We start from the raw sequence: 21,357 nt of genomic DNA, 5'->3' as shown, positions 1-21,357 counted from the left end.
ATGGAGAAAGACTGGAGAGAGACTAGCGAGAGACTAGGTTGAAGGGTAATAAATATACAGGCCTAGGTATTTACACACTGTAAAGTTACTTTTATTGAATAATCAGGAGAATAGCCAGTTAATGGTAGGAGGTCGGAGTGTATTTTCCAACACTATAGTAATACAATGTGTGTGTGTGTGTGTGTGTGTGTGTGGGGGGGGGGGTCAAGAATATGGGTTTGGGGATAAAGTGGGAGACAAATGAACTGAGGGATGTTGAAGACAGCATAAGATCAGCTAAATGTCCTCTGCAGGATTGCAGATATGGACTAATCACAGTACTACGTACTACTGGTCTTCGGGGAGACGGGAGGGGGTAAAAGTACACGAGGAGGAAGTTGGGAATTGGCGGTTCGGGATATTCTTGAGACAAATCCCCAGTTAAAGACAAGAAAGAGAAATCCATAACAAGAAGTGCTTTTGACAGAAAAGCAAGCACATGTTTATTTCTGTTCCATGTAAATACAAAAAGGATGTGTCATAGCGGATTCCAGCTTCAGGGCCAGGATGAGCAACCAGGGCAGAAATCCAATGAGTGTTTTGTAAACTTACCGGGATGAATAACGACTTGGCTATTGCTATCACTCACATCTCATGTGCTTCATAAATCTCACAGGGAACTCGAGGAAAACACTTGCTGTCAACATTTATTGTTAATGTGGTGCAAAACTCTGGACTGGATTTTCTGCTGATTTACTAACAACAACAAAAGCTACCAAGTTCTACCAGCAGGAGGATACAGGACCTTTATCAGCACACATCTAGTGCGACATTTAATATTTGATATTCAGTATTGTTCACATCACCGACCATGCATGTCTTTTTAAGACCAAAATATAGCTACGGCAAAGCAGGAATGGCTTGGGTTATAAAACTATGGATCAGAGCTTGAAATCCAAGGTTAAGCTCGACAAGAAGCACACTACTCGGCCATCTTTTCTGAGTTTGTCCTATTTGCGTCGTGGGCCTGGATTGAGTGTGTACACAGAGATGGTATGAAACAAAAGATGGATGACGAGACACTTCACTGTAAGGCATGAGCTCGACTTTCTCCACATCACATAACATCACCGCGACAGTAAGGCTGGAGGAGCGACACTAGTGAGACACAGTACGCAAAAATGGCAATACAGAACAGTCACACTGCAAAGCAATATTCAGGCAGTTTGCAAAAGCCATATAAAAACATAGTGATACAAACACAAACGATACCAATAAATAAAAAGCTAAGTTGCACTTTGCCACTTCATATAGTATGGGATTCATTTAAAACAGCCGTCTGCTACCGTGAGGCGTGCTTGTGCCATCTGGATGAAGCTGCCTGAAGACTGAAGGTCAGTTTTGCATATTTTTTCAATCCATTTTAATTCATAAGCACTATAAAATAATCTCCATTGTTTGTGGATAAAACACAAAACTGATTTTCAGCGTCTACAGACACCTGCATGTAACATTAAAAGTGCCTTGGTCAGTGCCGTGGTCAGAGCGAGTGTCACAATGAGTTAGTAAGAGCGCCCCCTACAGCCCTGGAGGCTGGACCCTGCCCATCCCCACCTCCAAAGTCGGGCTGCCTCTTTGCTGCCCTTTCCACGGTCAGAGCCATGTTACGGGTCCTGGCCAGGACCTCCTCTAGTTGTCCACGGAGTGCCTGAATAGAATCTAGTTCAGTATGCAGGACCTGGGTCTTCTCTGAGCTGCTACGTGATGGAGAAGAGATGTTAATAGATGCTTCAAATTTAACATTATAGCTACAACGTCATATAACAACAGTACTCTTAATTATTACAAATCTGAGAATGGCTGTCACAGGACCTGAGCTTGGAGACATACCTCTCTCCTCTCGTTTGGATGTTGGTGAGACTCTGGTATAATCTCTTCTCTGTTCTCAGAGCCTCGTTCAACTTGTGGTACTCTGAAACAAGCTGCTCCAGCACACTCTGAGTAAAGGAGGATGGAGGAATGGTGAGGAAGGAGAAATGATGGAAAAAATAGATGCTTGCACAACCTCAACCAACATAAAACCCGAAATATCGTTGGCCTTTTCTGTAGATGGATGATGTTAAAGCAGAATCCTACCTGCGGTCCGGGGCCATCCTTAATGGCAGAATCTTTGGCCTGTTGCTGGGCCTGGGCCACAGATAACCGCAGGGCAGAGAGCTCTTTCTGCCAGACAGAGAGAGAGAGATGTATCAATTAAGCTCAACTGATCTATTGATTTGACTGATTAATTAATTGACAGATAAGGGATCCTAAGACCAAGTCATGGACCCACTTGCTCTACTGAGCCATTGAGCTTACTGTGCGTCGCAATTGTCAGTTTGTTAGACTTGGGGATTGTCCCCATCTTGTACATTTCTCTGAGACAGCACACCTGACAACTGGGGTAAGATCCTCTAGTCTGAACCCGGCATTAGGATTTATGAGTCCTGTGGTCATTACAGGAGTAATGCAGGTACCTGAGCCTCCCTCTCTTTCTTCAGCACCAGCTGCAGCTCCTCCCGGATGGCTACGTCAGCCTCCCCCTCTTTTGAAGAGGACACCATCGCATCCTCCTGGCCTTGAATCAGCTCCTGGTAAATTAAGGATACCGTCAAGATCATGTCGACTTGAAAAGGCAAATACATTGGGAGACTTAAGATGAGCGATAAGGTGAGTATACGAGCTTGTACCTTAATAAAAGCTTCCTTTTCCTTAAGCAGATTCTGGAGATGCTCTGTTTCCCCTCCTGCCTCCTTCTCCTTGTCCTGTCTTAGACTGCACAGCTCCCGCTCTTTTAACGACAGCTGTTTGCGTAGCTCCTGTAGTTGGCCAGTCCGCTCGTCAATCACCTGGGAGAGCCTATCAGAGCAGTCCTGAAAGAGAGAGAGAGAGAGAGAGAGAGAGAGAGAGAGAGAGAGAGAGAGAGAGAGAGGGAGAGAGAGAGGATAAAGTAACAAGAGGAGATGGAGCTTCATTCTGATTTTAAAGCTAAATAGGCTGGAAAATGGATGGCTGGATGACATGGAACATATCATCACAATAATTATATAGTGTTTTACATGATGTTGATCTATATCATACCTGCACACATATGCAAACACACCATATTTAAGAATCCAACTTAAGCTCATCACATTGAACTGTTTGGAAATGTAAAGTATATCAAATAACACTCCTACATATATTTCAGGTCTCATTTTGTGTACATTTTCAGGTTAATAGATTGTTGTTATCATTTATTCACACAATGAAGCTGTGTATCATGATATGACCATATCTGAATATCATCCCGATACAAAACCAATGAAAGATGATAAACAGTAATACTGAATTACTGCCCAGCCCTCCTGGAAAGCTTTTACGGCTCCAGTTCATCCAGTCTGTTATGTTTTCATAATATACTAGTTCTTCTAGCAAGTTGCTTCTTTTGGAGGACACACCCCAAATCAGTGACAGGACATACATGTAAATACTGGTCTTTGGAGCTGATGGTTTTGAGCAGATCCTGGACCTGTACTTGGTGGTCATTAGCCTGGCAGCTGCGGTCTGATAACAGCTCCTGAAATAGCTTGTCCTTCAAAGCCAGACGAGCCTTCAGCTCCTCAACCACCTCACCGGGGCCGGCCTGGACCCTGGCCAATAGAGCAGCCGTCAGATCCTGCAGAAAAGCAACACATGAAACAACAAACCCACAGAGACAGAGAGAGAGGGAGAGAAAGAAGAGAGTGAGTGAGTGAGAGAGAGAGAGGGAGAGAGAGAAGATTGTGTTCGCACACCTGTTGTATTTTCAAAAGGTCAAAAGAGTTAACACAGGTTTGACTTGTTGGATCAGTCATTCAACGCTCTGAAACCTATAAATATCGATAAACAATGCCACAGCGGCGCAACAAAGGTGTATACACGCACAACATGTGAGTGTACGAGTGTGTAGCCGCGCGGACACACGTGTTATGCACCTGTGTCTCCTGGTTGCGTGTCTGCAGAGCAGCCTGGAGCTGGTTAATGATTGTATCTTTCTCTCTGACAGTGTTTCTCTCTTTCTCCTCATTCTGCTGCTTCAACCACTGGAGGTTCCTGTAGGCCTCAGCAGCCTGCTCCAGCTCCAGCTCCTTACCCCTCACCAGGGCATCCAGACTCTGGTGAACACACACAACGCACAACGGTTATCAGAATCACAACAACAAACTGAAAGTACATTCCCTGGACAAGATGTGTGAGCTGGGCTGGGTGTAAGTGTCGGCAAGGTGGTTACTAGGGGGGGTTGCTTAGGAGATGGTGAGTGATTGCCTGGCGTTAACTAGGTGGTTACTAGGCAGTTGCTAGGCCACTAGCAATCACAGGGTATCCTTTACTAATCAGGTTGATATAGACTTAACATTCTGTCACTCATTTCTATGGCAAAAGAAAAATGAAAATAAAAGTTGAACATTTTAAAAGTGTATAGATTTTCAAGATGTTGAATAAATTTGCACATCTCCATGAAAAGCTGAAGGATGTATAGTTTCAATGGAGTTTTTACATCAAAACAAGTAGGACTACCCAGAAATCAAAACTTTCAAAAAGAATAATAGAAAAGAACAGTGACAGAAATATGATGATTTGCAGACATGCAGAATGTGTGTAATGTTGATCTGACAAAATCTGTAGTAAAAATGCATCCTTAGGTCAGATTTTAGTGGTTAAAAATTTGGCTAATAAAATGCACTGTGTGTGAGTAAGTGACCATTTAAAATCTCAAACTACAACTGGAACAATACCACATGGCCGAGGATTAATAGCTTTCATTATCAAATTATGGATTAAAAATAAAACTTATTGAACACGGCATTGCACTGCATCTTTCTTACAAGGCAACATTACTGCTGTTCTATTAAAACAATAAATAAGCAAGCGGCAGTGCTTTATATCAGTTTTAGTTATGCCAAAAAGCAGAGAAAAATGCCTCTTAACTCTTTTATAATCTCTGTAAAGCACAGCCTCTCTTTTCTTTGCTTATCCTGACACATGAACAGACTGGTTTATAGATATTCTTAGCACAGTTGAACAACGGTGATAATGGATTTGGAGAATCTTAGCCTAAAACCCTTCAGGGGCTGATCTAGGATCTGACTGAATCTCCTCAGTCATCCCACCACAGACATTGTGGAGGGCGAAAGTGACTATTAATGAATCGACTTGACTCTTAAACATGGGGTACCGCCAGGACCGTGTGACGGGGCTCTTTGTGTATTTGAGTGTGTACGTCTCTGTGTATATGTGTGTACCGAGATGGTCTCCTCGTTGTTGGACAGGATACAGCGGAGCCTCTCCAGGTCTCGTTCTTTCTCCCTGAGGGCCAGCTGAAGTCTCCTGACCTGGCCCTCCCTGTCCTCCAGACAACGAAACTTCTCATCGATGGAGCGCTGCGCAAGGGAAGAACGAGAAATTACATTACACAGAGTACAGCTCTCTGAGATTCTCACAATAAGTGTTAGATATGGAACAACAGGACTGGTCTATTTGCATGTGTGTGTGTGTGTGTGTGTGTGTGTTACCTCCAGAGCCCTGTCTCTCTCTTTAATGCGCTCTCTTAGCTTCTCCAGCAGTACATCTCTGGGTTTGGAGCTCCTTATGGACTCCAGCATCTCTGAGTACTCCTATAGAGGAAAAGACAGACACATTATGAGCTTGTGTGTGTGTGTGTGTGTGTGTGTGGGTGTGTGTGTGTGTGTATGCATGTGTGTGTGTGTGTTTATGCAGGAGTCTCTGCTTGTGCACGTCTGCATTTACTATGTACATATGCATTAGTGTGTTTGCTTTCAAGTGCGTGTGTCACCTCTAGCTGCCTCTCCTTGTCCTGCAGAGAGCGTTTGAGCTGCATTATGCTCCTTTCTTTCTCCTGAGCCTCTGTGTGTTTCTCTGCTTCACTCTCCTTCAGGACGGCCTCTTTACCCTGGAGCTCGGAGTGAGCCCTCTGAAGGGCACTGCGCAGGTCCTGGAGGAGAGAGGAGAGGTTAGATGCATCCAATAAAGACTTCAGAGGGCTGTTTCAGTATATTCAATGGGGATAAAACTTGCGCTAAGAGACACTGACCTGATTATGTTTCTCAGTGACCTCTCTGTGCTGTAGCGCCTCCTGTAGGTCACATTGGAGCCTATCCTTGAACCCTGCCAGGTCTTCTCTTTGCCTCTGGCTCTGTCTCAGACTCCTCTGGCTGGCCTCCAGCTCCAGACCGAGGGAGAATAGGGAGCTCTGCACTCTCACCAGCTCACCCTGCAGTTGGACAAGTGTCCCGGCCTCGCTGCCCAAATCTGGAGCCTGGTTATATGAAGACCACCCATCAAAGATTTGTATATCATGAGCTTGAAGCAGAGGCTCTCAATCCGGTCCTTGAGAATTCCTAGTACTGCTGGTTTTCTATTGTTGCCATGTAATTAATTATGATCACCTGTTGTGCCAGTATTGTTAGTGACCCCCCCCCTTTCTCCCCAATTGTAATTGGCCAATTACCCCACTCTTTCGAGCCATCGCGGTTGCTGCTGCACCCTCTCTGCCGATCCGGGGAGGGCTACAGACTACCACATGCCTCCTCTGATAGATGTGGAGTCGCCAGCCACTTCTTTTCACCTGACAGTGAGGAGTTTCACCAGGGGGACGTAGTGCTTGGGTGGATCATGCCATTCCCTCCAGTTCCCCTTCCCCCGGACAGGTGCCCTGACCGATCAGAGGAGGCGCTAGTGCAGCAACCAGGACACATACCCACATCTGGCTTCCCACCTGCAGACACACAGCCAATTGTGTCTATAGGGATGCTCAACCAAGCCGGAGGTAACATGGAGATTTGAACCAGCGATCCAATGTGTTGGTAGGCAATGGAATAGACCGCTACGCTACCCAGACGCCTATTAGTACATTCTACTAGCAATTGCATGTTTGGAGAAAGCAGAGGCTACATGTGTCTAAACTAACAGGGCTTAATTTGTGCCGGATCCAGCCGAAACAGGATCTGGGACCTCCAAGATTGGGACCTGCACTTATTTGATTGGACGTATGTTGTGTAAACTGTATACTACTGGGGCATACTATTCATTACTTAAAATGCAGTATGCACTGCATACTACCAGAGGTGGAAAACCGGAATTCAGAAAGTAGAAGAACTGACCATTTATTTGCGCCACCCATGGACTAAATCAGCTGATTTCACTAATTAGTTCTCCTACCTGGCTGAAGTGTTGTGCTAATTAGAAGTTTTCCACCTCTGCGTACTACACTTGGCAAGTTCACATCCAAGGGAAAGTGACCCTTTGTGCAACACCAGAGGAAGAAATTTGTTGATTTCAAATTAGAAGATGTTTGTCGCTTCTGCATCTTCCACTTCAATTCACCCTTGATTCTTTGCACTAAAGACATTTTCACGAATTTGCTGTTGCCAGCTGCTGCTGATCCCGCTTCACAGTCCACCATACTGCTTTGGAAAAGTGTCCCCTGGCCAGTTGTTTCCATGAAAAAACAAAGGCGCAAAGAATTATGGGAATGTTTTGATCATTTAGTGACATTAAGCTCCATACTTGCCATTCTCGTCTATGTAGTATGCCTTTCACATACTATATTTGCATATTAACATCTCGCATATTAAAATTTGTGTGCGATTAGTATGCAGTATGGACAATTTGGACACAGCTAGGACGTTTTTTTAGACTCGACACAACAGATGAAGGCAATTAATCACCTGACAGAATAGAAAGCTCGCGGTTAGGGGGTCCCCAAGGACCACCGCCATAAAGCACTAGTGCTTTGTAAATGGCTCTCTACAATTACATGTGGGCAAGGTCTCACCTTGTTTTGTGCAAGCTGGTTGTGGTGTGCCATCTCTCTCAGCTTACACAGGGTGGCGTTCTGCCCCTCTATTAGCTGGTACAGTTCATGGGCCTTGAAGCAGAATAGATTATAGTCATTTCCAAACTCGGTGCACTCTGACATATAGGCAACGTTTCAAAAGGGTGACATTTTGGTGTATTTTTCCACATTTTACAACATAGAACAAACACACACAAATGCAAACACACACACCTCACTATCTTTAGTGCTGATTGACTCTGTCAGTTCCTGGATAGTTCTTTCCTGGCTCTGACCAGCTTGGCGGATGGACCGCAGCTCACACTCCATCTCATCTAGCTTCTCCTGAAGCTTCTACAAGAGGGGAAAGAGACATGGCTTTAAATGACGCAGTTCTCTGACTTACAAGTACCACTTACGTTACTGTAATGCAGCGCTGAACATAAAGCCCTCTGTGACAGTGATTTAGTGCCATACAAATGAACTTGTTAACAGGCGCCATGTGTCATTATTTGGCAGTAGTTGCCGTACTGTATTTTTGGCCTCGCTTTCATGGATCTTGGCCTGCAGAGACTGGACCTGGAGCTGGGCCTTCTGCAGCTCACTCACACACTGACCGGCTGCACACTCGTACCGGTTCAGCTGGCTCTGCTGCTCCTCCGCCAGACTCTGTCGTGCCCACAGAAAGAAAAGGTAAAAAGACGAGTAAGAGATCCAAACAGACAACGACGCCTCACCTCATGTTTCGGGCCTCTCCTGCAGAATATGTGGGGTGGATATTGATGTATGGGTTACACAAAAAAAAAAGACAAGACTTGTTCAGCAGTCTGTCCAGAATTCATGAATTATCCACAGGCACCAGGGTACATATCCACCACAGTGGATTTTGTAACGTGTTCAGAATATTAAGAAACCTGAACGGAATATCTTGCTCTCTGCTCATTCGTGTGTAATTTGTTAAAGGCTATGCCCAGAGGAAAATCTCCAGGGCTGTGTGTGTGTGTGTGTGCATAAGGCTGCATTTGTGGTTGGTGTTGCTTGAATAAACATGTCCTAAGTGTTTTGTACCATCACAGTCTTAACATAACCAGAAGATAAACCTTGTTGTACATGTATATATGTGTGTATATATATGTGTGTGTACATCCTACAGTAGCGCTACAGTGCTTACATTCCAGAGTTACACACACACACACACACACACACACACACACACACACACACACACACACACACACACACACACACACACACACTAGTTACAATAATGGGAGATCCCAAATAGAACTGGATGTGGGGTTTTTCGTCAGGCTGAATAAATGATTGCTTCACATTAATTGTGTATTTGTGGATAGTTATCATGATGCTGCAGTATGACTTTGGAGAATACAGTGTTATTGTAGTTATTACTCGCCAACCAATGTCGAGAGGCTGGGTGGTCTGACACTGCGCCTCCAGGGCGCTCAGTGAATATAGGCCAAGCGTGGAGTGACTGTCTTCATGTCGCCCCATATCTAACCTACTTTAGTCATCAGCCCCGGCTCGGCGACCACATATACACTTATTAAGGGTTGGCTACTAATTCGGGGACAGGCACACATACATACTTATCCTCCCTAAGCTGTCACCAAGAGGGGTAGAATGAGAGGTAGAATTTGCAGTACAAAAGGCACACTCATGTATATACACACACACCCTTATGCTGGCGTAAGTGAGCAAGAAATCCTGTTCTACGGTAGTCTGAAAGGGGATGAAAGTGTGTCCTTATAAAAAGAAAGCCGTGATCCTTAGGAAGACTCCTCTCAACTGTCAGCAGGTTCTGGTTGTGCCTCAAAGCAAATCACTGTGTACAAGGCAGGAACTAGCTCAATATCTCAGCAGCACTGGTTATTTAACACGAATCGCTATCTACAAAATGTTTTTTTTTTTAATTTAGAGAGATTAGTTACTCACTTGGCTGTATTCTAAATAAACAAATATACTCAAACACACACACACAAACACACACAAACACACACACACACTTCACATCGCATTTAAGTGCACTGTAGCACGTCCTCTGGGAAGAGGCTTCTGAAGGAGCTGTAGGTGGGATTTAAATGGCTGACAGCTGGATTATGCGAGTAATTAAAAAGTGAAGAGAATGGTAGTTAGCTATCATTCCCACAGCAGAATCGCTTACAATCAGGTTCAGAGGAATGTAGCTAGATGGGCAATGCATCAGCACAATTTCCTATTTTCCTATCCAAATTTTGCCAACCGATAGAGCACATTCTTTAGCTATATAGCCTTGTTGTCTGACACCATCTTCCAAGAGGTGTTGTACCTGGTGAGGTTGTGGAGGAGGATATTCTTTATACACATCTTCCCAAAGCTCCTCCATCTCAGCGAGGTCCAGACCTCCATCTATCCCCACATCTAGCCTGATCAAGGGGGGCCCCAGCTCAGGCACAGTGACATGGATGTCACCCTCTTCATTTGGTGCTCCATAAGACACCCTGAGGAGTGGGTCAGGCAATCCCAGTCTGGTTCCTCCATTACTGCGGTTCCTTCGAAGCAACACCGGCAGTTGGCTGCCTTTATGTCTCTGGACTGGTTGGTACATGGGGCAGCTCTGGAGAAAACAGAGGGCCGTGGATAGGCCTGACCTTGGTGAACGAAGTGAAGCTCCCATGTGCTCTTCAGAGAGTGAGTCAGATATCCGGTCATCCAGGGAGTCCCTGGTGAAGCCCAGACCTCCATCTTTCTGAGTCGCAGGTTGGTTATATTCTTCAGCTCCATCCAAGGAGGCTATGGAGGGGTTTGAGCTGGCTCGGCCGGCCAAGGTGCGGTCACTGTCTGATGTCCTCGAGGGCTCCTGAGAGCCAGGGACAAGAGTTAGGGAGGAGGCCGGTGCTTCAGAATCTTCTTCAAGTGTTGTTTCTCCCTCTCCTCCTCCCCCTGTCATGCACGCTCCAACAATGCTGGCTGAATACCTGGTTGACGGCCCACAGGACATACTCCGTGCCAGCTTCCTTGGCACCTTACACACAGCCTCATAGTCAGAGTCTTCTACTCGCCAGTAGGTACATGCCCGGCACCTCCTGGGGATGCAGGCTGCACAGTGTTGAAACTCCATGGATGTAACCTCTGACCCTGGAGCTGCAGGACAATGGGTATGGCTGTGATGGTGACACTCCAGGCCATCCTCAGCCCAGGACTCATAAAGAGAGTAGACCAGGTCGTCCTGGAGGATGGCACAGTATTTAGCATGGGTGAGACAAGACATGTCCACCACACCGTCTGCTGGGCTTTCTCCTCTGCTACTACCAGCCCCCGTCAAAGCCTCCTCTTCCCCGTTGGTTTTCCGGTAGAGCCCACCGATGCACTGCCTCAGGCGATGCTTCTCTTGGAGCAGCCGCTGCAGCCGCTCGATGGACAGGGCCTCCACACGGGCGATCACCGTGTCGAAGCGGTACATGCGGTCCAGCATGAAGGCGCACTTGGAGCAGGCAAACTCCCCTCTGCCGTCCCGTGTCAGCTCTCGCCCTAGGGCGTGAGAGAGCAGCACCTGCAAGTTGAGCTTGGCGGCTGGGTGAAAGATCCATCGCCGCTGGTTCCCGCAGAGCTCCCTTGCGCAGATACGACACGACTCCTTCATTTTAAGGTCAAGCATAGCACAGACCGAGAAGAGCTACAAGGATGAGACACAGGCCAGCTTGTTTTATGTTTTAAAAGGATAATTTCCTCTTTAGACCGAATCCTCCCCTTTCCAGGACATCTAAGTCCTCAGAATGAATTTGTTATGATGCACAAAAAAAAGCAGCATATTTTCAGGCTGCATTGACTATTTGTGAAAAAACATGCGTCTCCTGACCAAAATGAAAAGCCTTCAGGCCTCAGATGAATAACGTTAAGGCAACAACAGCCTAAACGACATCACTGCCTGCTTGTCCCGCTATAAAATGTAATAATGGCTTGGAAAAATAATAAAGATGAGGTAGACAACGTCAAGGAGAAACAATCACATAAGGATTGCATAGAACTGGTTTCGGTTGCTCTTGCTAGAGGAAAGACAAAGCAATGAGGTAATTTTTCATGATCAGAGATACGACTACGGTTGATTAAAGGTGACTATCCAGCAGTCCGTGTGCACCGTTAACTTGATCCTGCAGGTGCATTGGGGGGAAAAATTAAATATATATATATGGCGCACAATCAGATTCCAAAAGACGCACAACGAGGTGATCTTAATGTCATCTAGTCATTTTAATGTCAATATCCCCGTCATATCGGCTCCCGTTGTCGTTCACCGATGTCCCCTATTTCCAGTCAGCGCGTCAGACGCACGTTCCTCTGCATCCCTCGGCTCGTCGCGGGAGCCGCTCGCCGGCAGGTCGACCGGGACCGGCTTCCGGCTCACCGGCACGTCCTTTACGCGGACACAGATCCCGAGCGCGCGTCCCCCCGGAAGTCTCTCGAATACCGCACCGACATCCGCGTCTCCTGAAGCCCGTCATTCATCACAGAGCTGTCTGTCGGCGCCGGAAACAGATAACGTGGGCTCCCCTATCGGCGCGATCGGAGATTCTCCGAGCGGATAACGACGCGGCCGCGCCGAGGAAGACCTGCAGCGGCGGAGCGTACCATTTCACCTCACGGGGGGGGGGGGTGCGCAGGCACAATGGATTCACAGTTCACACGCCCCCCCCCCCTATCGAGTGCAATTCGATTATTAAGCGCTAATTATCTTTCCACGGGAGCTGCTGATAAATGGACATCTGGGGTGTGTGTCAGATTTATTGAGGATCTAATAACGACCGTCAGAGCGGCGTTCCCCGGGGAGCCTATTACTTACTTCTGCCCAGTTTACTAAGCTCAGCACGCCTCAGTGAACAGGTGAAATGCTACTACACAGCAACATGGGAACATTAGTGACGCTCTGTAAAATTTAATGAGAATAAAGCGAGTAACGTGTGTGCGCGCGCGCGTTGTATTCCATTTAGGCTATGCTAAAAAAAATTCCAGTGATATCACAACGGTAACGTTGCCTATTGTACCCCAAATTCTCAATTTTCCAATTGTACACCCATATTCAATTGCTTAATATCGAACCCAATATGCAAGGATGATCATCCATCCATGTTCCTTTTAGTTTCCACTAATTAATATGCATGAATGCTCACACAAACTCATAGTCTCTCTCTCTCAGCTGGAGGGTTGACTCGACTTATTTCTAGCATAATTTCTGGTGCATTAATAAATGTGTATTGCAAAACGTCCACTTTTCCCATCATTGTGCAAAAAAAATACTATGGGGAAAGATGCCTTTCATTTCAATATTTGCATCAGAGCGAGCCAACGATTCATTAGGCTGCTGGGCTGCTAAGCGCTATGGGATTTAACTAGATCTGAATACGGGCTAGTTTAGCCTTGTGCAGTCTAGTCTAGTTTACCCTCACCTTGTCTGTCCTTTCACTGTCTAGAAGCAGTGGTCACCTGTTTTTTTGTTTTTTCCCAGATGCTTTTCCATCGCCCATCAGGCAGACACCACATGTTCCACTGAGGTTGGAAAGAGGGAAGGAAGCAAGGAAGTGTCCTACCTCCATTGCACATCATCAGATAATCCTCGACTAATATGCTGAATATGAAAACTGGATTTACAGCTTATTTGGAGTAAGCTCCAAAGCACCATATTTACATACTTGATAAAGTGGCGTGTTTTCAAGCATTTCTGTTAACATGACATTTCTGTCATGTAATGTAAATATAACAATCAAGGAAACATAATAATAAATATAACAACGTCAGATTCTCACCAAACTAAGAATGGGTTATTCTTCCTTCTTAGTCGAATATTTCAACAACGATATGATTGTGTCGCAAACACAGATGTCTTTGTGCAAGTTCGACCGCAGATTGTGTCTCCCTTAGGGTGTGCAGACAGATGGTCATGCTCTCATGGCAAACATCCCCAGTTGGATCACCTTTCATCCCAGCAGCAACTTCTCCCCTGCAGGATCAAGTCTGGTCCTGCACACCCTCGCAAACGTTTAATATAAAGTAGGCAAGGATGTTGAGGGACTTTATGTCTGAGCATGGTGAAGATTTGAGGGTTTTGGTCTCAATCAGAGAGCTCCCCGAATTAGCCTTGAGGCGGACGCAAACAATCAACCAAAGAGCACACAAAGGGAAGCTGCAAATGAACACTCGAAACATACCGTATGACCATAAAACGTCTATTTCCTACCAGATAGTTTTTGACAGCCACTAAAACTAAATACAAGCCTGTCAAAATCTTTTGGCAATAGCTCTAGCAGGTTAGACAAGCTCTTCTTCACTTCATAAAGCGTCGTTTTTTGTCATATTTCCGCCATAAAGTGTGACATTTCACCATCAGTCATCATTTTCTCTCTCTCTCTTCCTCTCCCACCATTTCTACACTTCTCTCTACAGGTCATCCATCTTAACCATAAAGACCAGTCTTAACGGCGGCGGTGTCTGGGGGTCTAATTAAGAGCTCTCGTAACAGGTGACTGTCTGAGATAACACAACTTGATATCTGCTTCGGGGTCTCTGAGCAGCCAAAGGTCAACCTGACCTATCGACTACCCAGCTGAAACCAGACCTGCTAAAATGCTAACCAGATGCCTGCACGCACACGGGCACACATGGGAACCCCCCCACCCCACCATGATAATCCATGTGCACAAACACCAGCCAGATTTTCACTGACCCCATATGATCCATTTCGACCTTTCCACACAAAACTGAGCAGGTTTTCTCTCCGTTTTAAGACGGAAATCATTACTAACATAATACCCAACTTAGACACTGCTGCCATCTGAAGTTGACAGCTATCCCGTGAGGTACAGCTGAGCAGATCAGTAATATAGCTAGTCACGTAAACACAACCCTGGAGTGGTCCGGTGCTCATTTTGAAGTTGAAGTATACACAAAATCAGGCTGCAATTGAAGCCATGGGCATTTTTATTCTGGGAAAAAGCTGGCATCACCAGTGAGAAGTGATGAATACACAGAGACACAACCAGATTCACACACATGCGTGCACGCACACACACACAGTCGCACAGAGTTTGAAATCTGAGCAAAGAACATCGCTGGCAGCCCATTTGCATCCCTCAGCCAGAGCTGATTTACAAGTGAAAATGCTTGCGGAGGCACCTTGAAAGCTGAAAGCTGCTTCTGAGAAACTCACGTAGCAACAAATATCGTTGCAAAAAACCACAGAGGGGGGATTAAAGCAAAAGCCAAATGCCCAGATTGAAGAGGGCCAATAAGGTGGACCGGAGCTGAGCAGACAGAGATAGAGATAATGAAACGAAATGTCTATTGATTATTAAAACTAACAAATGCTAATGATTCACCCGCTGGTCTGGTCGAGGGTAACCGGTGTCGACCAGTATCTTCGTTATGTATTAAGAGGAAAAGGCGTCCATGTGGAAGTCAAAGCGCCCCATGACATAACGCGAGGACATCTGCGGAGTGATACTCTATATGATGAGATGGACTTTCAATGAGGTGACATTTTCCACTTGAGGCATTACACAAGACTATCATCACCTGGTTTTATCAAGTCAAAAGGATCGGAGAAGGTAATGTGCGTCACTCTACCCCTCCATCCGTTGTGAGCACCAAGACATTGTGCAGATTCACAGATACACATCTCATTTGCTTATCAGATTAGAATAACCCAAGCTCACCTCCTTCAGGCCACTGACTCACAACATTACGCGCCATGGAAACCCTTCACCGGCGTTTGTTTCTCTGCTTATTGACCCGCTTCTTTGCTGACATATGATTAACAGCTGTTTCTATAAAGTAAGCTGTGATGAAGCCTCTGTTCAAAAATTACTGTATTTTGCTTTCTGTCTATGTCGTATTGAAATACTCTGCAGAACCAGACCACTTGCTGATGTTTTGAAGCACCTCTTCTTTGTAAAGAAGCAGTCATGGAGACAAGACTCCATCACCAGCCGTAATACTGAGCAGTCTCCTGTGTGTCTCTGAAACAGCCGGCAGTCTCGAAGGAGACGCCTCGCCGCTTTCGTGACAAGGCGAATCCAGACCGAACCACTCTTTTTCCGACACACACAGAGACGCATTCATCTGACGAACACAAGCCGACTCCGTCCCCCTCCCGAAGACAGCGTTGCCAATAATTGCTGCTTCATCGAGTCCGGCCATAGTCGGATCTGACGAGACCGAGGTGTGAACCCAGGTCCCCGGTGGGCAACTGCATCGACACAAAGCCGATGCTTAGACCGCTACGCCACCGCGGAACGACACCGAAATTGTGTCTGCCAGTGATGTCACTGGAGGACAATCTGTGGATGTGAAAACTAATTTCCTGCTTTGACGATAGGATGCATTGTATAAGAAAATGCGAATGGGGTGTCCAGGTAGCATAGTGGTCTCTTCCATTGCCTACCAACACAGGGATCGCCAGTTCGAATCCCCATGTTAAATCTGGCTCGGTCGGGCATCCCTACAGACACAATTGGCCGTGTCTGCGGGTGGGAAGCCAGATGTGGGTATGTGTCCTGGTCGCTGTACTAGCATGTGCGTGCCTGTTTGGGGGGGAGGGGGAACCGGGGGGGAATAGCGTGATCCTCCCACGCGCTACGTCCCCCTGGTGAAACTCCTCACTGTCAGGTGAAAAGAAGCGGCTGGTGACTCCACATGTATTGGAGGAGGCATGTGGCAGTCTGCAGCCCTCCCCGGATCGGCAGAGGGGGTGGAGTAGCGACCGGGACGGCTCAGAAGAGTGGGGTAATTGGACGAGTACAATTGGGGGGAAAAAAGAGGGAAAATCCAAAAAAAGAAAACGCGAATGAAAATGTGTTGTTATTCGCATTTTGTTATGCAATCCAGACATCACTGGTGGACACAATTTCAGCGTTGTTTCAGCGACACACAGAAGACTGCTTAGTATAATGGCTGTGAATGGAGTGTTCTCCCTGCATCATATATATATATATATATACATATCATTTCATTTCATTATTATTTATTCCGCTTATGGTAATGCACAGCTCCAGAAAGAAACAAGCAATTCATGATCAAACACAACTCAATTTACACACCCCATGACTGAAAAGGAACAGGGAGAAGAAAATCTTATTTTGCCTGCCCCTTACTCAAACATAAATAAACAACAGATTAGATAGTCTGTCAGTCAGTTACTCAACAACTAATACTTCCAGCAACATCCGAAATGAAAAAGAATCAAAAAGCCATACACCATATTTCACCATCAACTGAAAACCCCCTACCTGACAACTCCATATTGTCTAATTATTCTTTTCTTATACATTTTCTTGACCTGAAAGATATTTATAGAACCCTTTAGATCCTTCTCTAAAGAATTCCACAGTTTGATGCCACATACCGAAATACACATCTGCTTTACAGTAGTACGTGCTGTTTAAAATTAAATTTCCTGCTATGGTCCTCGTCCTCTGAACGAAAAACAAACAATTTTTGTAACTCTTCTGGTAATACTCTGCTTTTGCCCTGTACACAACTAACAATGTCTGTAACTCAACTAAATCTTTAAGTTTCATTAATTTTGACTTGACAAACAGTCCGTTGGTGTGTTCTCTTGGATCCACTTTATGAATAATTCTTACTGCTCTTTTCTGTAATATAAACAATGGCTTTATGTTGCTCATGTACGTGTTGCCCCACACTTCCACACAGTAACTGAAATATGGCAAAATAAATGAACAGTACAGAATTCCCATTACCTCGTAATCTAACACGTACTTTGCTTTGTTCAAAACAGAAACATTCTTAGACACCTTTGTTTTTACATATGCTATATGAGATTTCCCTGTCAGTTATGTATAGAGGTAACGTTGAAAATCTACGCCGTATATATATATAAAGGTAATGTTGAAAATCATGATTGTTTCCCTTTTAGAAGAATAGGCTGTTACAAAAGAGAGACCTCGCCCCCTCTACCACTCTCTTGCACACTACAAATAGTTTGTGCATGACAAGTAATTCACCACATTTTTCTCACTAGTTAATACACCGTAATTACAATAACAATGGCGGCGTTATCTAGAGGGCTCCTCGAATTTTCCAGTGAGGCATAAGTCACATCTGCAAATTAACATGAAGCATCAGGCGTTATCATTGTGTATTTGGATTCAATACACCACGCTGGTCAAATCTGCTTTAAAGGAGGTCTGTGTTATCTGATGCTGGGCTCTGAATCTCCCAGAGAGGAGAGGAGTAAGGAATGTCCTGTTACTATGGTACTAGAACCTGCCACGGGGTAAATAATACAGAAAGCACTCCGAAAGTCTCTATCTCATTCCATATATGGACGCATTTTGCGGTGTCTTGTAATTTTATCTAACTGATGACGACCAGATGTTTAACCATTCTATGATGCAACGTATAGGGAAAATGTATGGCTTAAGTTGACCAATCAATAAGCCTTTCTTTGTCTATGGAAAAGGGAATATAAGGAAGACAACTCATTTGTTCAGTGAGCATGCAGGGAGGTGTTCGTCTCTTGCATACTATTTCTCTTGTCTTGTCCTGTATTGTACAATACTAATTGTATTCTATTTTCAACCATCATTTTTTCCTGTAATTATTTCTGAGTCCAGAGTGTTTGCAGATAAATCTCTCCATTCGTCAGCATGCTCCCTCTGCAGCATTCATCACTATGCTGGGCACGGTGAGGCTGCACTGACACTCCATGGTGGAATGTATAACAGCATGAACACCGAGAAAATAGCCTACACTTGCAAAAACCACATTTCCAGATTTTCAGCCGTGAAATTCGACAGTACGCCAGTCTCTTCACCACAAACACGTAACGGTCCACATACCTGCATCTCCTGTTCGATGCGCAGCCTCTCCCGGCCGAGTTCCTCCTGGTAGAACTGTGAACAGAGGTGTGAGAGGAGACATCAAGACAGAGACAGTAGTAGTGGGTTTTTTTTGGTTTTTTTTGCTTGCAATGACATTTAGGGAATTGAGCGTGCGATTCAACAATTTGAAAATGGTCTGTACCTTTAAAAAAATGATTGCGGTTTTGACGAAATGGCAGCCATAGCTATAGCTCAAAAACCACTGAAGAAAAAAAGGCAATGAACATCCAGAGCTCCATGGAAGTTCATCCCTGTAACTATGAAGAAAATTCAAGCTGGCTTCTTAAGATGCAATGAATTAATTTTTTTTGACCCCCCCCCAAATGGCACTTGGCCAATTACCCCAATCTTCCGAACCCATCCTGGTTGCTGCTCCACCCCCTCTGCCGATCCGGGGAGGGCCGCAAACTACCACATGCCTCCTCCGATACGTGTGGAGTCGCCAGCCGTTTCTTTTCACCTGACAGTGAGGAGTTTCACCAGGGGGACGTAGCGTGTGGGAGGATCATGCCATTCCCCCCGGTTCCCCCTCCCCCCCCGAACAGGCGCCCCGACCGACCAGAGGAAGAGCTAGTGCAGTGACCAGGACACATACCCACATCCGGCCACCCACCCTCAGACACGGCCAGTTATGTCTGTAGGGATGCCCGACAAGATGCAATTAATTTTTGATATGGGGCTTTAAAATCACTCAAACAGGTGCATGTGAGTGTGTATGTGTTTGGGTGTGATTATTATAAATATATGTGTGTGTGTGTGTGTGTGTGTGTGAGGGGTGTGTGTGGGTGCTTTTGTGTAAGCATGCATGTGTGTCTGTGTGTTTCAGCGTTTCAGCAGTAGTTTGGGAGTGTAAGTAACATCTGTGACCTGCATGAATCGCTCTTAAAATAAGTCTGAGGAATGCTGCATATGCTGGGCCCCCATCTAGAAGAGGCAACTAACCTGGCTAGCGGAAAGACATGGTGTGCAAGGCGTGGGATTTCTATTATAGGTTTTGCATGATTTAGGGTAGGGTCTGCGGTACGGTACACATGCATGTTAGGGCTAGAGAGCCATAGCAATAAACCACTATAAAGAAGCCTCATTTAAAGGGAAATTTTACCAACGGTTTTGTGTACGTGAAATCAGTATTGATGAGGGATGCAGTCGATTGAAGCGATAAAATCTTCACTGTGCACTATATTGATGGAGAAATCGGCACTCTCCTGCTCACACAGTCTTTCCCACAGCCCCGACATGTACCAGAATGCATTGCGCTCTAGCTTCTGTATTGTCGTCCATAAAATGTTAGTTGTTGTGGGATGTCATTTCCACCATTGGAAACAGAATTTAGCGGAGAGAATGAAGATATGTTTTCTGAACAGCTTGTTTAGAGTAGATTAGAGTATTAGAAACCCTGCTAGCCCGTTAGTTTTTCAGCCACCAGCTGACGTCACGATATGTCACTTGGCGGCTGGGGAAAAAAACTCGGTTTCACAGCCCAGAGATGTAAAAACGATCGGGAGCAACTTCAGGTGTCTTTCATGAGCAACCCCTGTCACAGGTAGACAGAAGGAAGGTTGAAAATGGGCGAATTTTCCCCTTTAAGGGAATCTATCTAAGTGACGAATTCACAGCATACCTCCACATCCTTCTCTTTTTGCAGCAGAGAGCAGGAGAGCTCCTGCACCTGTCCCTCCAGCTCCTCCACCCTCTGCATCAGCCTGCTCTTCTCCCCGCTCAGCTTGGTGATAATCGTGTCCTTGGAGCAGAGTTCTTCAGTCAGCTCCTCTATCACCCTATATGCAGACAGATGAGAAGACAGACACAGGGTCAACGACGCCAGCCGGAGATTGGTTTCAGGTTGTTTTCTGTTGATTATGTCTCTTAGATCTTATACATCACCGCACCTGTCTTTGTTGGTGTTCGACTGGGGCAGGATGGTGGGAGGTCTATCGTCCAAAGGGATATCCTCCATGGGGGTGTCTAGCGAGAGGAGGGATGCATGAGAGTGCGACCCAGCTAGCGAGGCCATCCGTTCAGCCTCGCTCCGTGCTAGCTGGGCCTCCTGGAAGAATTGGAAAAATGGGAAGAATTGAAAATAGAGCAATTATAATTCGATATGCTTGAGCGCAGCTTTTTCAGTTTCGCCAATTTGGAACCAACCTCCTGCAGGAGCTGAATCTTGGTCTCGAGCACCTCCTGCATGTGGTCGATCTCCTGCTGCCTCTCCTGACATCGCCTCTGCAGCTCTGCTTCATTGTGATTGGTTAAGCTCTCTGCTGTTGTTCTGCCAGAGGGACAAGAGGCAAGTCATTACTGAATATACAAATATACATATTACATCACTTTAATTGCCTGGCCTATAATCACATATACATTTGCGTCTGGGTTTTGCCAAGGCCATGTGTAGTTAGGCGCCAAGAAAGGATATGATGTCATAAAACTGACCCCTCCAGTTAAAATGGTCATAAGAAACCCAATACCCCCAAGTCATAGCATTGCATCAAGCAGACAGCAGCCACACCCTTAGTGTGGGCTTTAATTAGGTTCAGTAAGTGGCCTGTGCAGTGCCATCTATGCAAACAATGTACAGACTCACTGGCGGATGTTGGCATTTGTAGAAAATATTTTTTTGCATAAGAAATTTTG

At 45.6% G+C, this 21,357-nt stretch overlaps 1 protein-coding gene across 1 annotated transcript in view; it reads right to left on the bottom strand.

The window, feature by feature from the left end:
- The window catches only part of LOC130124286 (myomegalin-like), a 35,086-nt gene extending 23,597 nt beyond the window's left edge, over positions 1-11,489 (bottom strand). Inside the window, exons 1-15 of the mRNA XM_056293744.1 lie at positions 10,161-11,489; positions 8,366-8,503; positions 8,069-8,188; positions 7,835-7,927; positions 6,092-6,316; positions 5,834-5,992; positions 5,553-5,654; positions 5,283-5,420; positions 3,975-4,154; positions 3,482-3,676; positions 2,709-2,891; positions 2,496-2,609; positions 2,143-2,202; positions 1,870-1,976; positions 1,594-1,736 (exon numbers count right to left, since the gene is read on the bottom strand). Coding sequence (XP_056149719.1) covers positions 1,594-1,736; positions 1,870-1,976; positions 2,143-2,202; positions 2,496-2,609; positions 2,709-2,891; positions 3,482-3,676; positions 3,975-4,154; positions 5,283-5,420; positions 5,553-5,654; positions 5,834-5,992; positions 6,092-6,316; positions 7,835-7,927; positions 8,069-8,188; positions 8,366-8,503; positions 10,161-11,489 — 3,286 coding nt within the window. The remainder of the gene's footprint in view (positions 1-1,593; positions 1,737-1,869; positions 1,977-2,142; positions 2,203-2,495; positions 2,610-2,708; positions 2,892-3,481; positions 3,677-3,974; positions 4,155-5,282; positions 5,421-5,552; positions 5,655-5,833; positions 5,993-6,091; positions 6,317-7,834; positions 7,928-8,068; positions 8,189-8,365; positions 8,504-10,160) is intronic.
- Between the last annotated feature and the right edge of the window lie 9,868 nt (positions 11,490-21,357).

This window comes from Lampris incognitus, chromosome 14, assembly GCF_029633865.1.
Source record: "Lampris incognitus isolate fLamInc1 chromosome 14, fLamInc1.hap2, whole genome shotgun sequence".
In the NCBI taxonomy this organism is placed as follows: Eukaryota; Metazoa; Chordata; class Actinopteri; order Lampriformes; family Lampridae; genus Lampris; species Lampris incognitus.
Note: the sequence above shows the minus strand (reverse complement) of the source record. Positions and strands in the feature narration are given on the sequence as shown.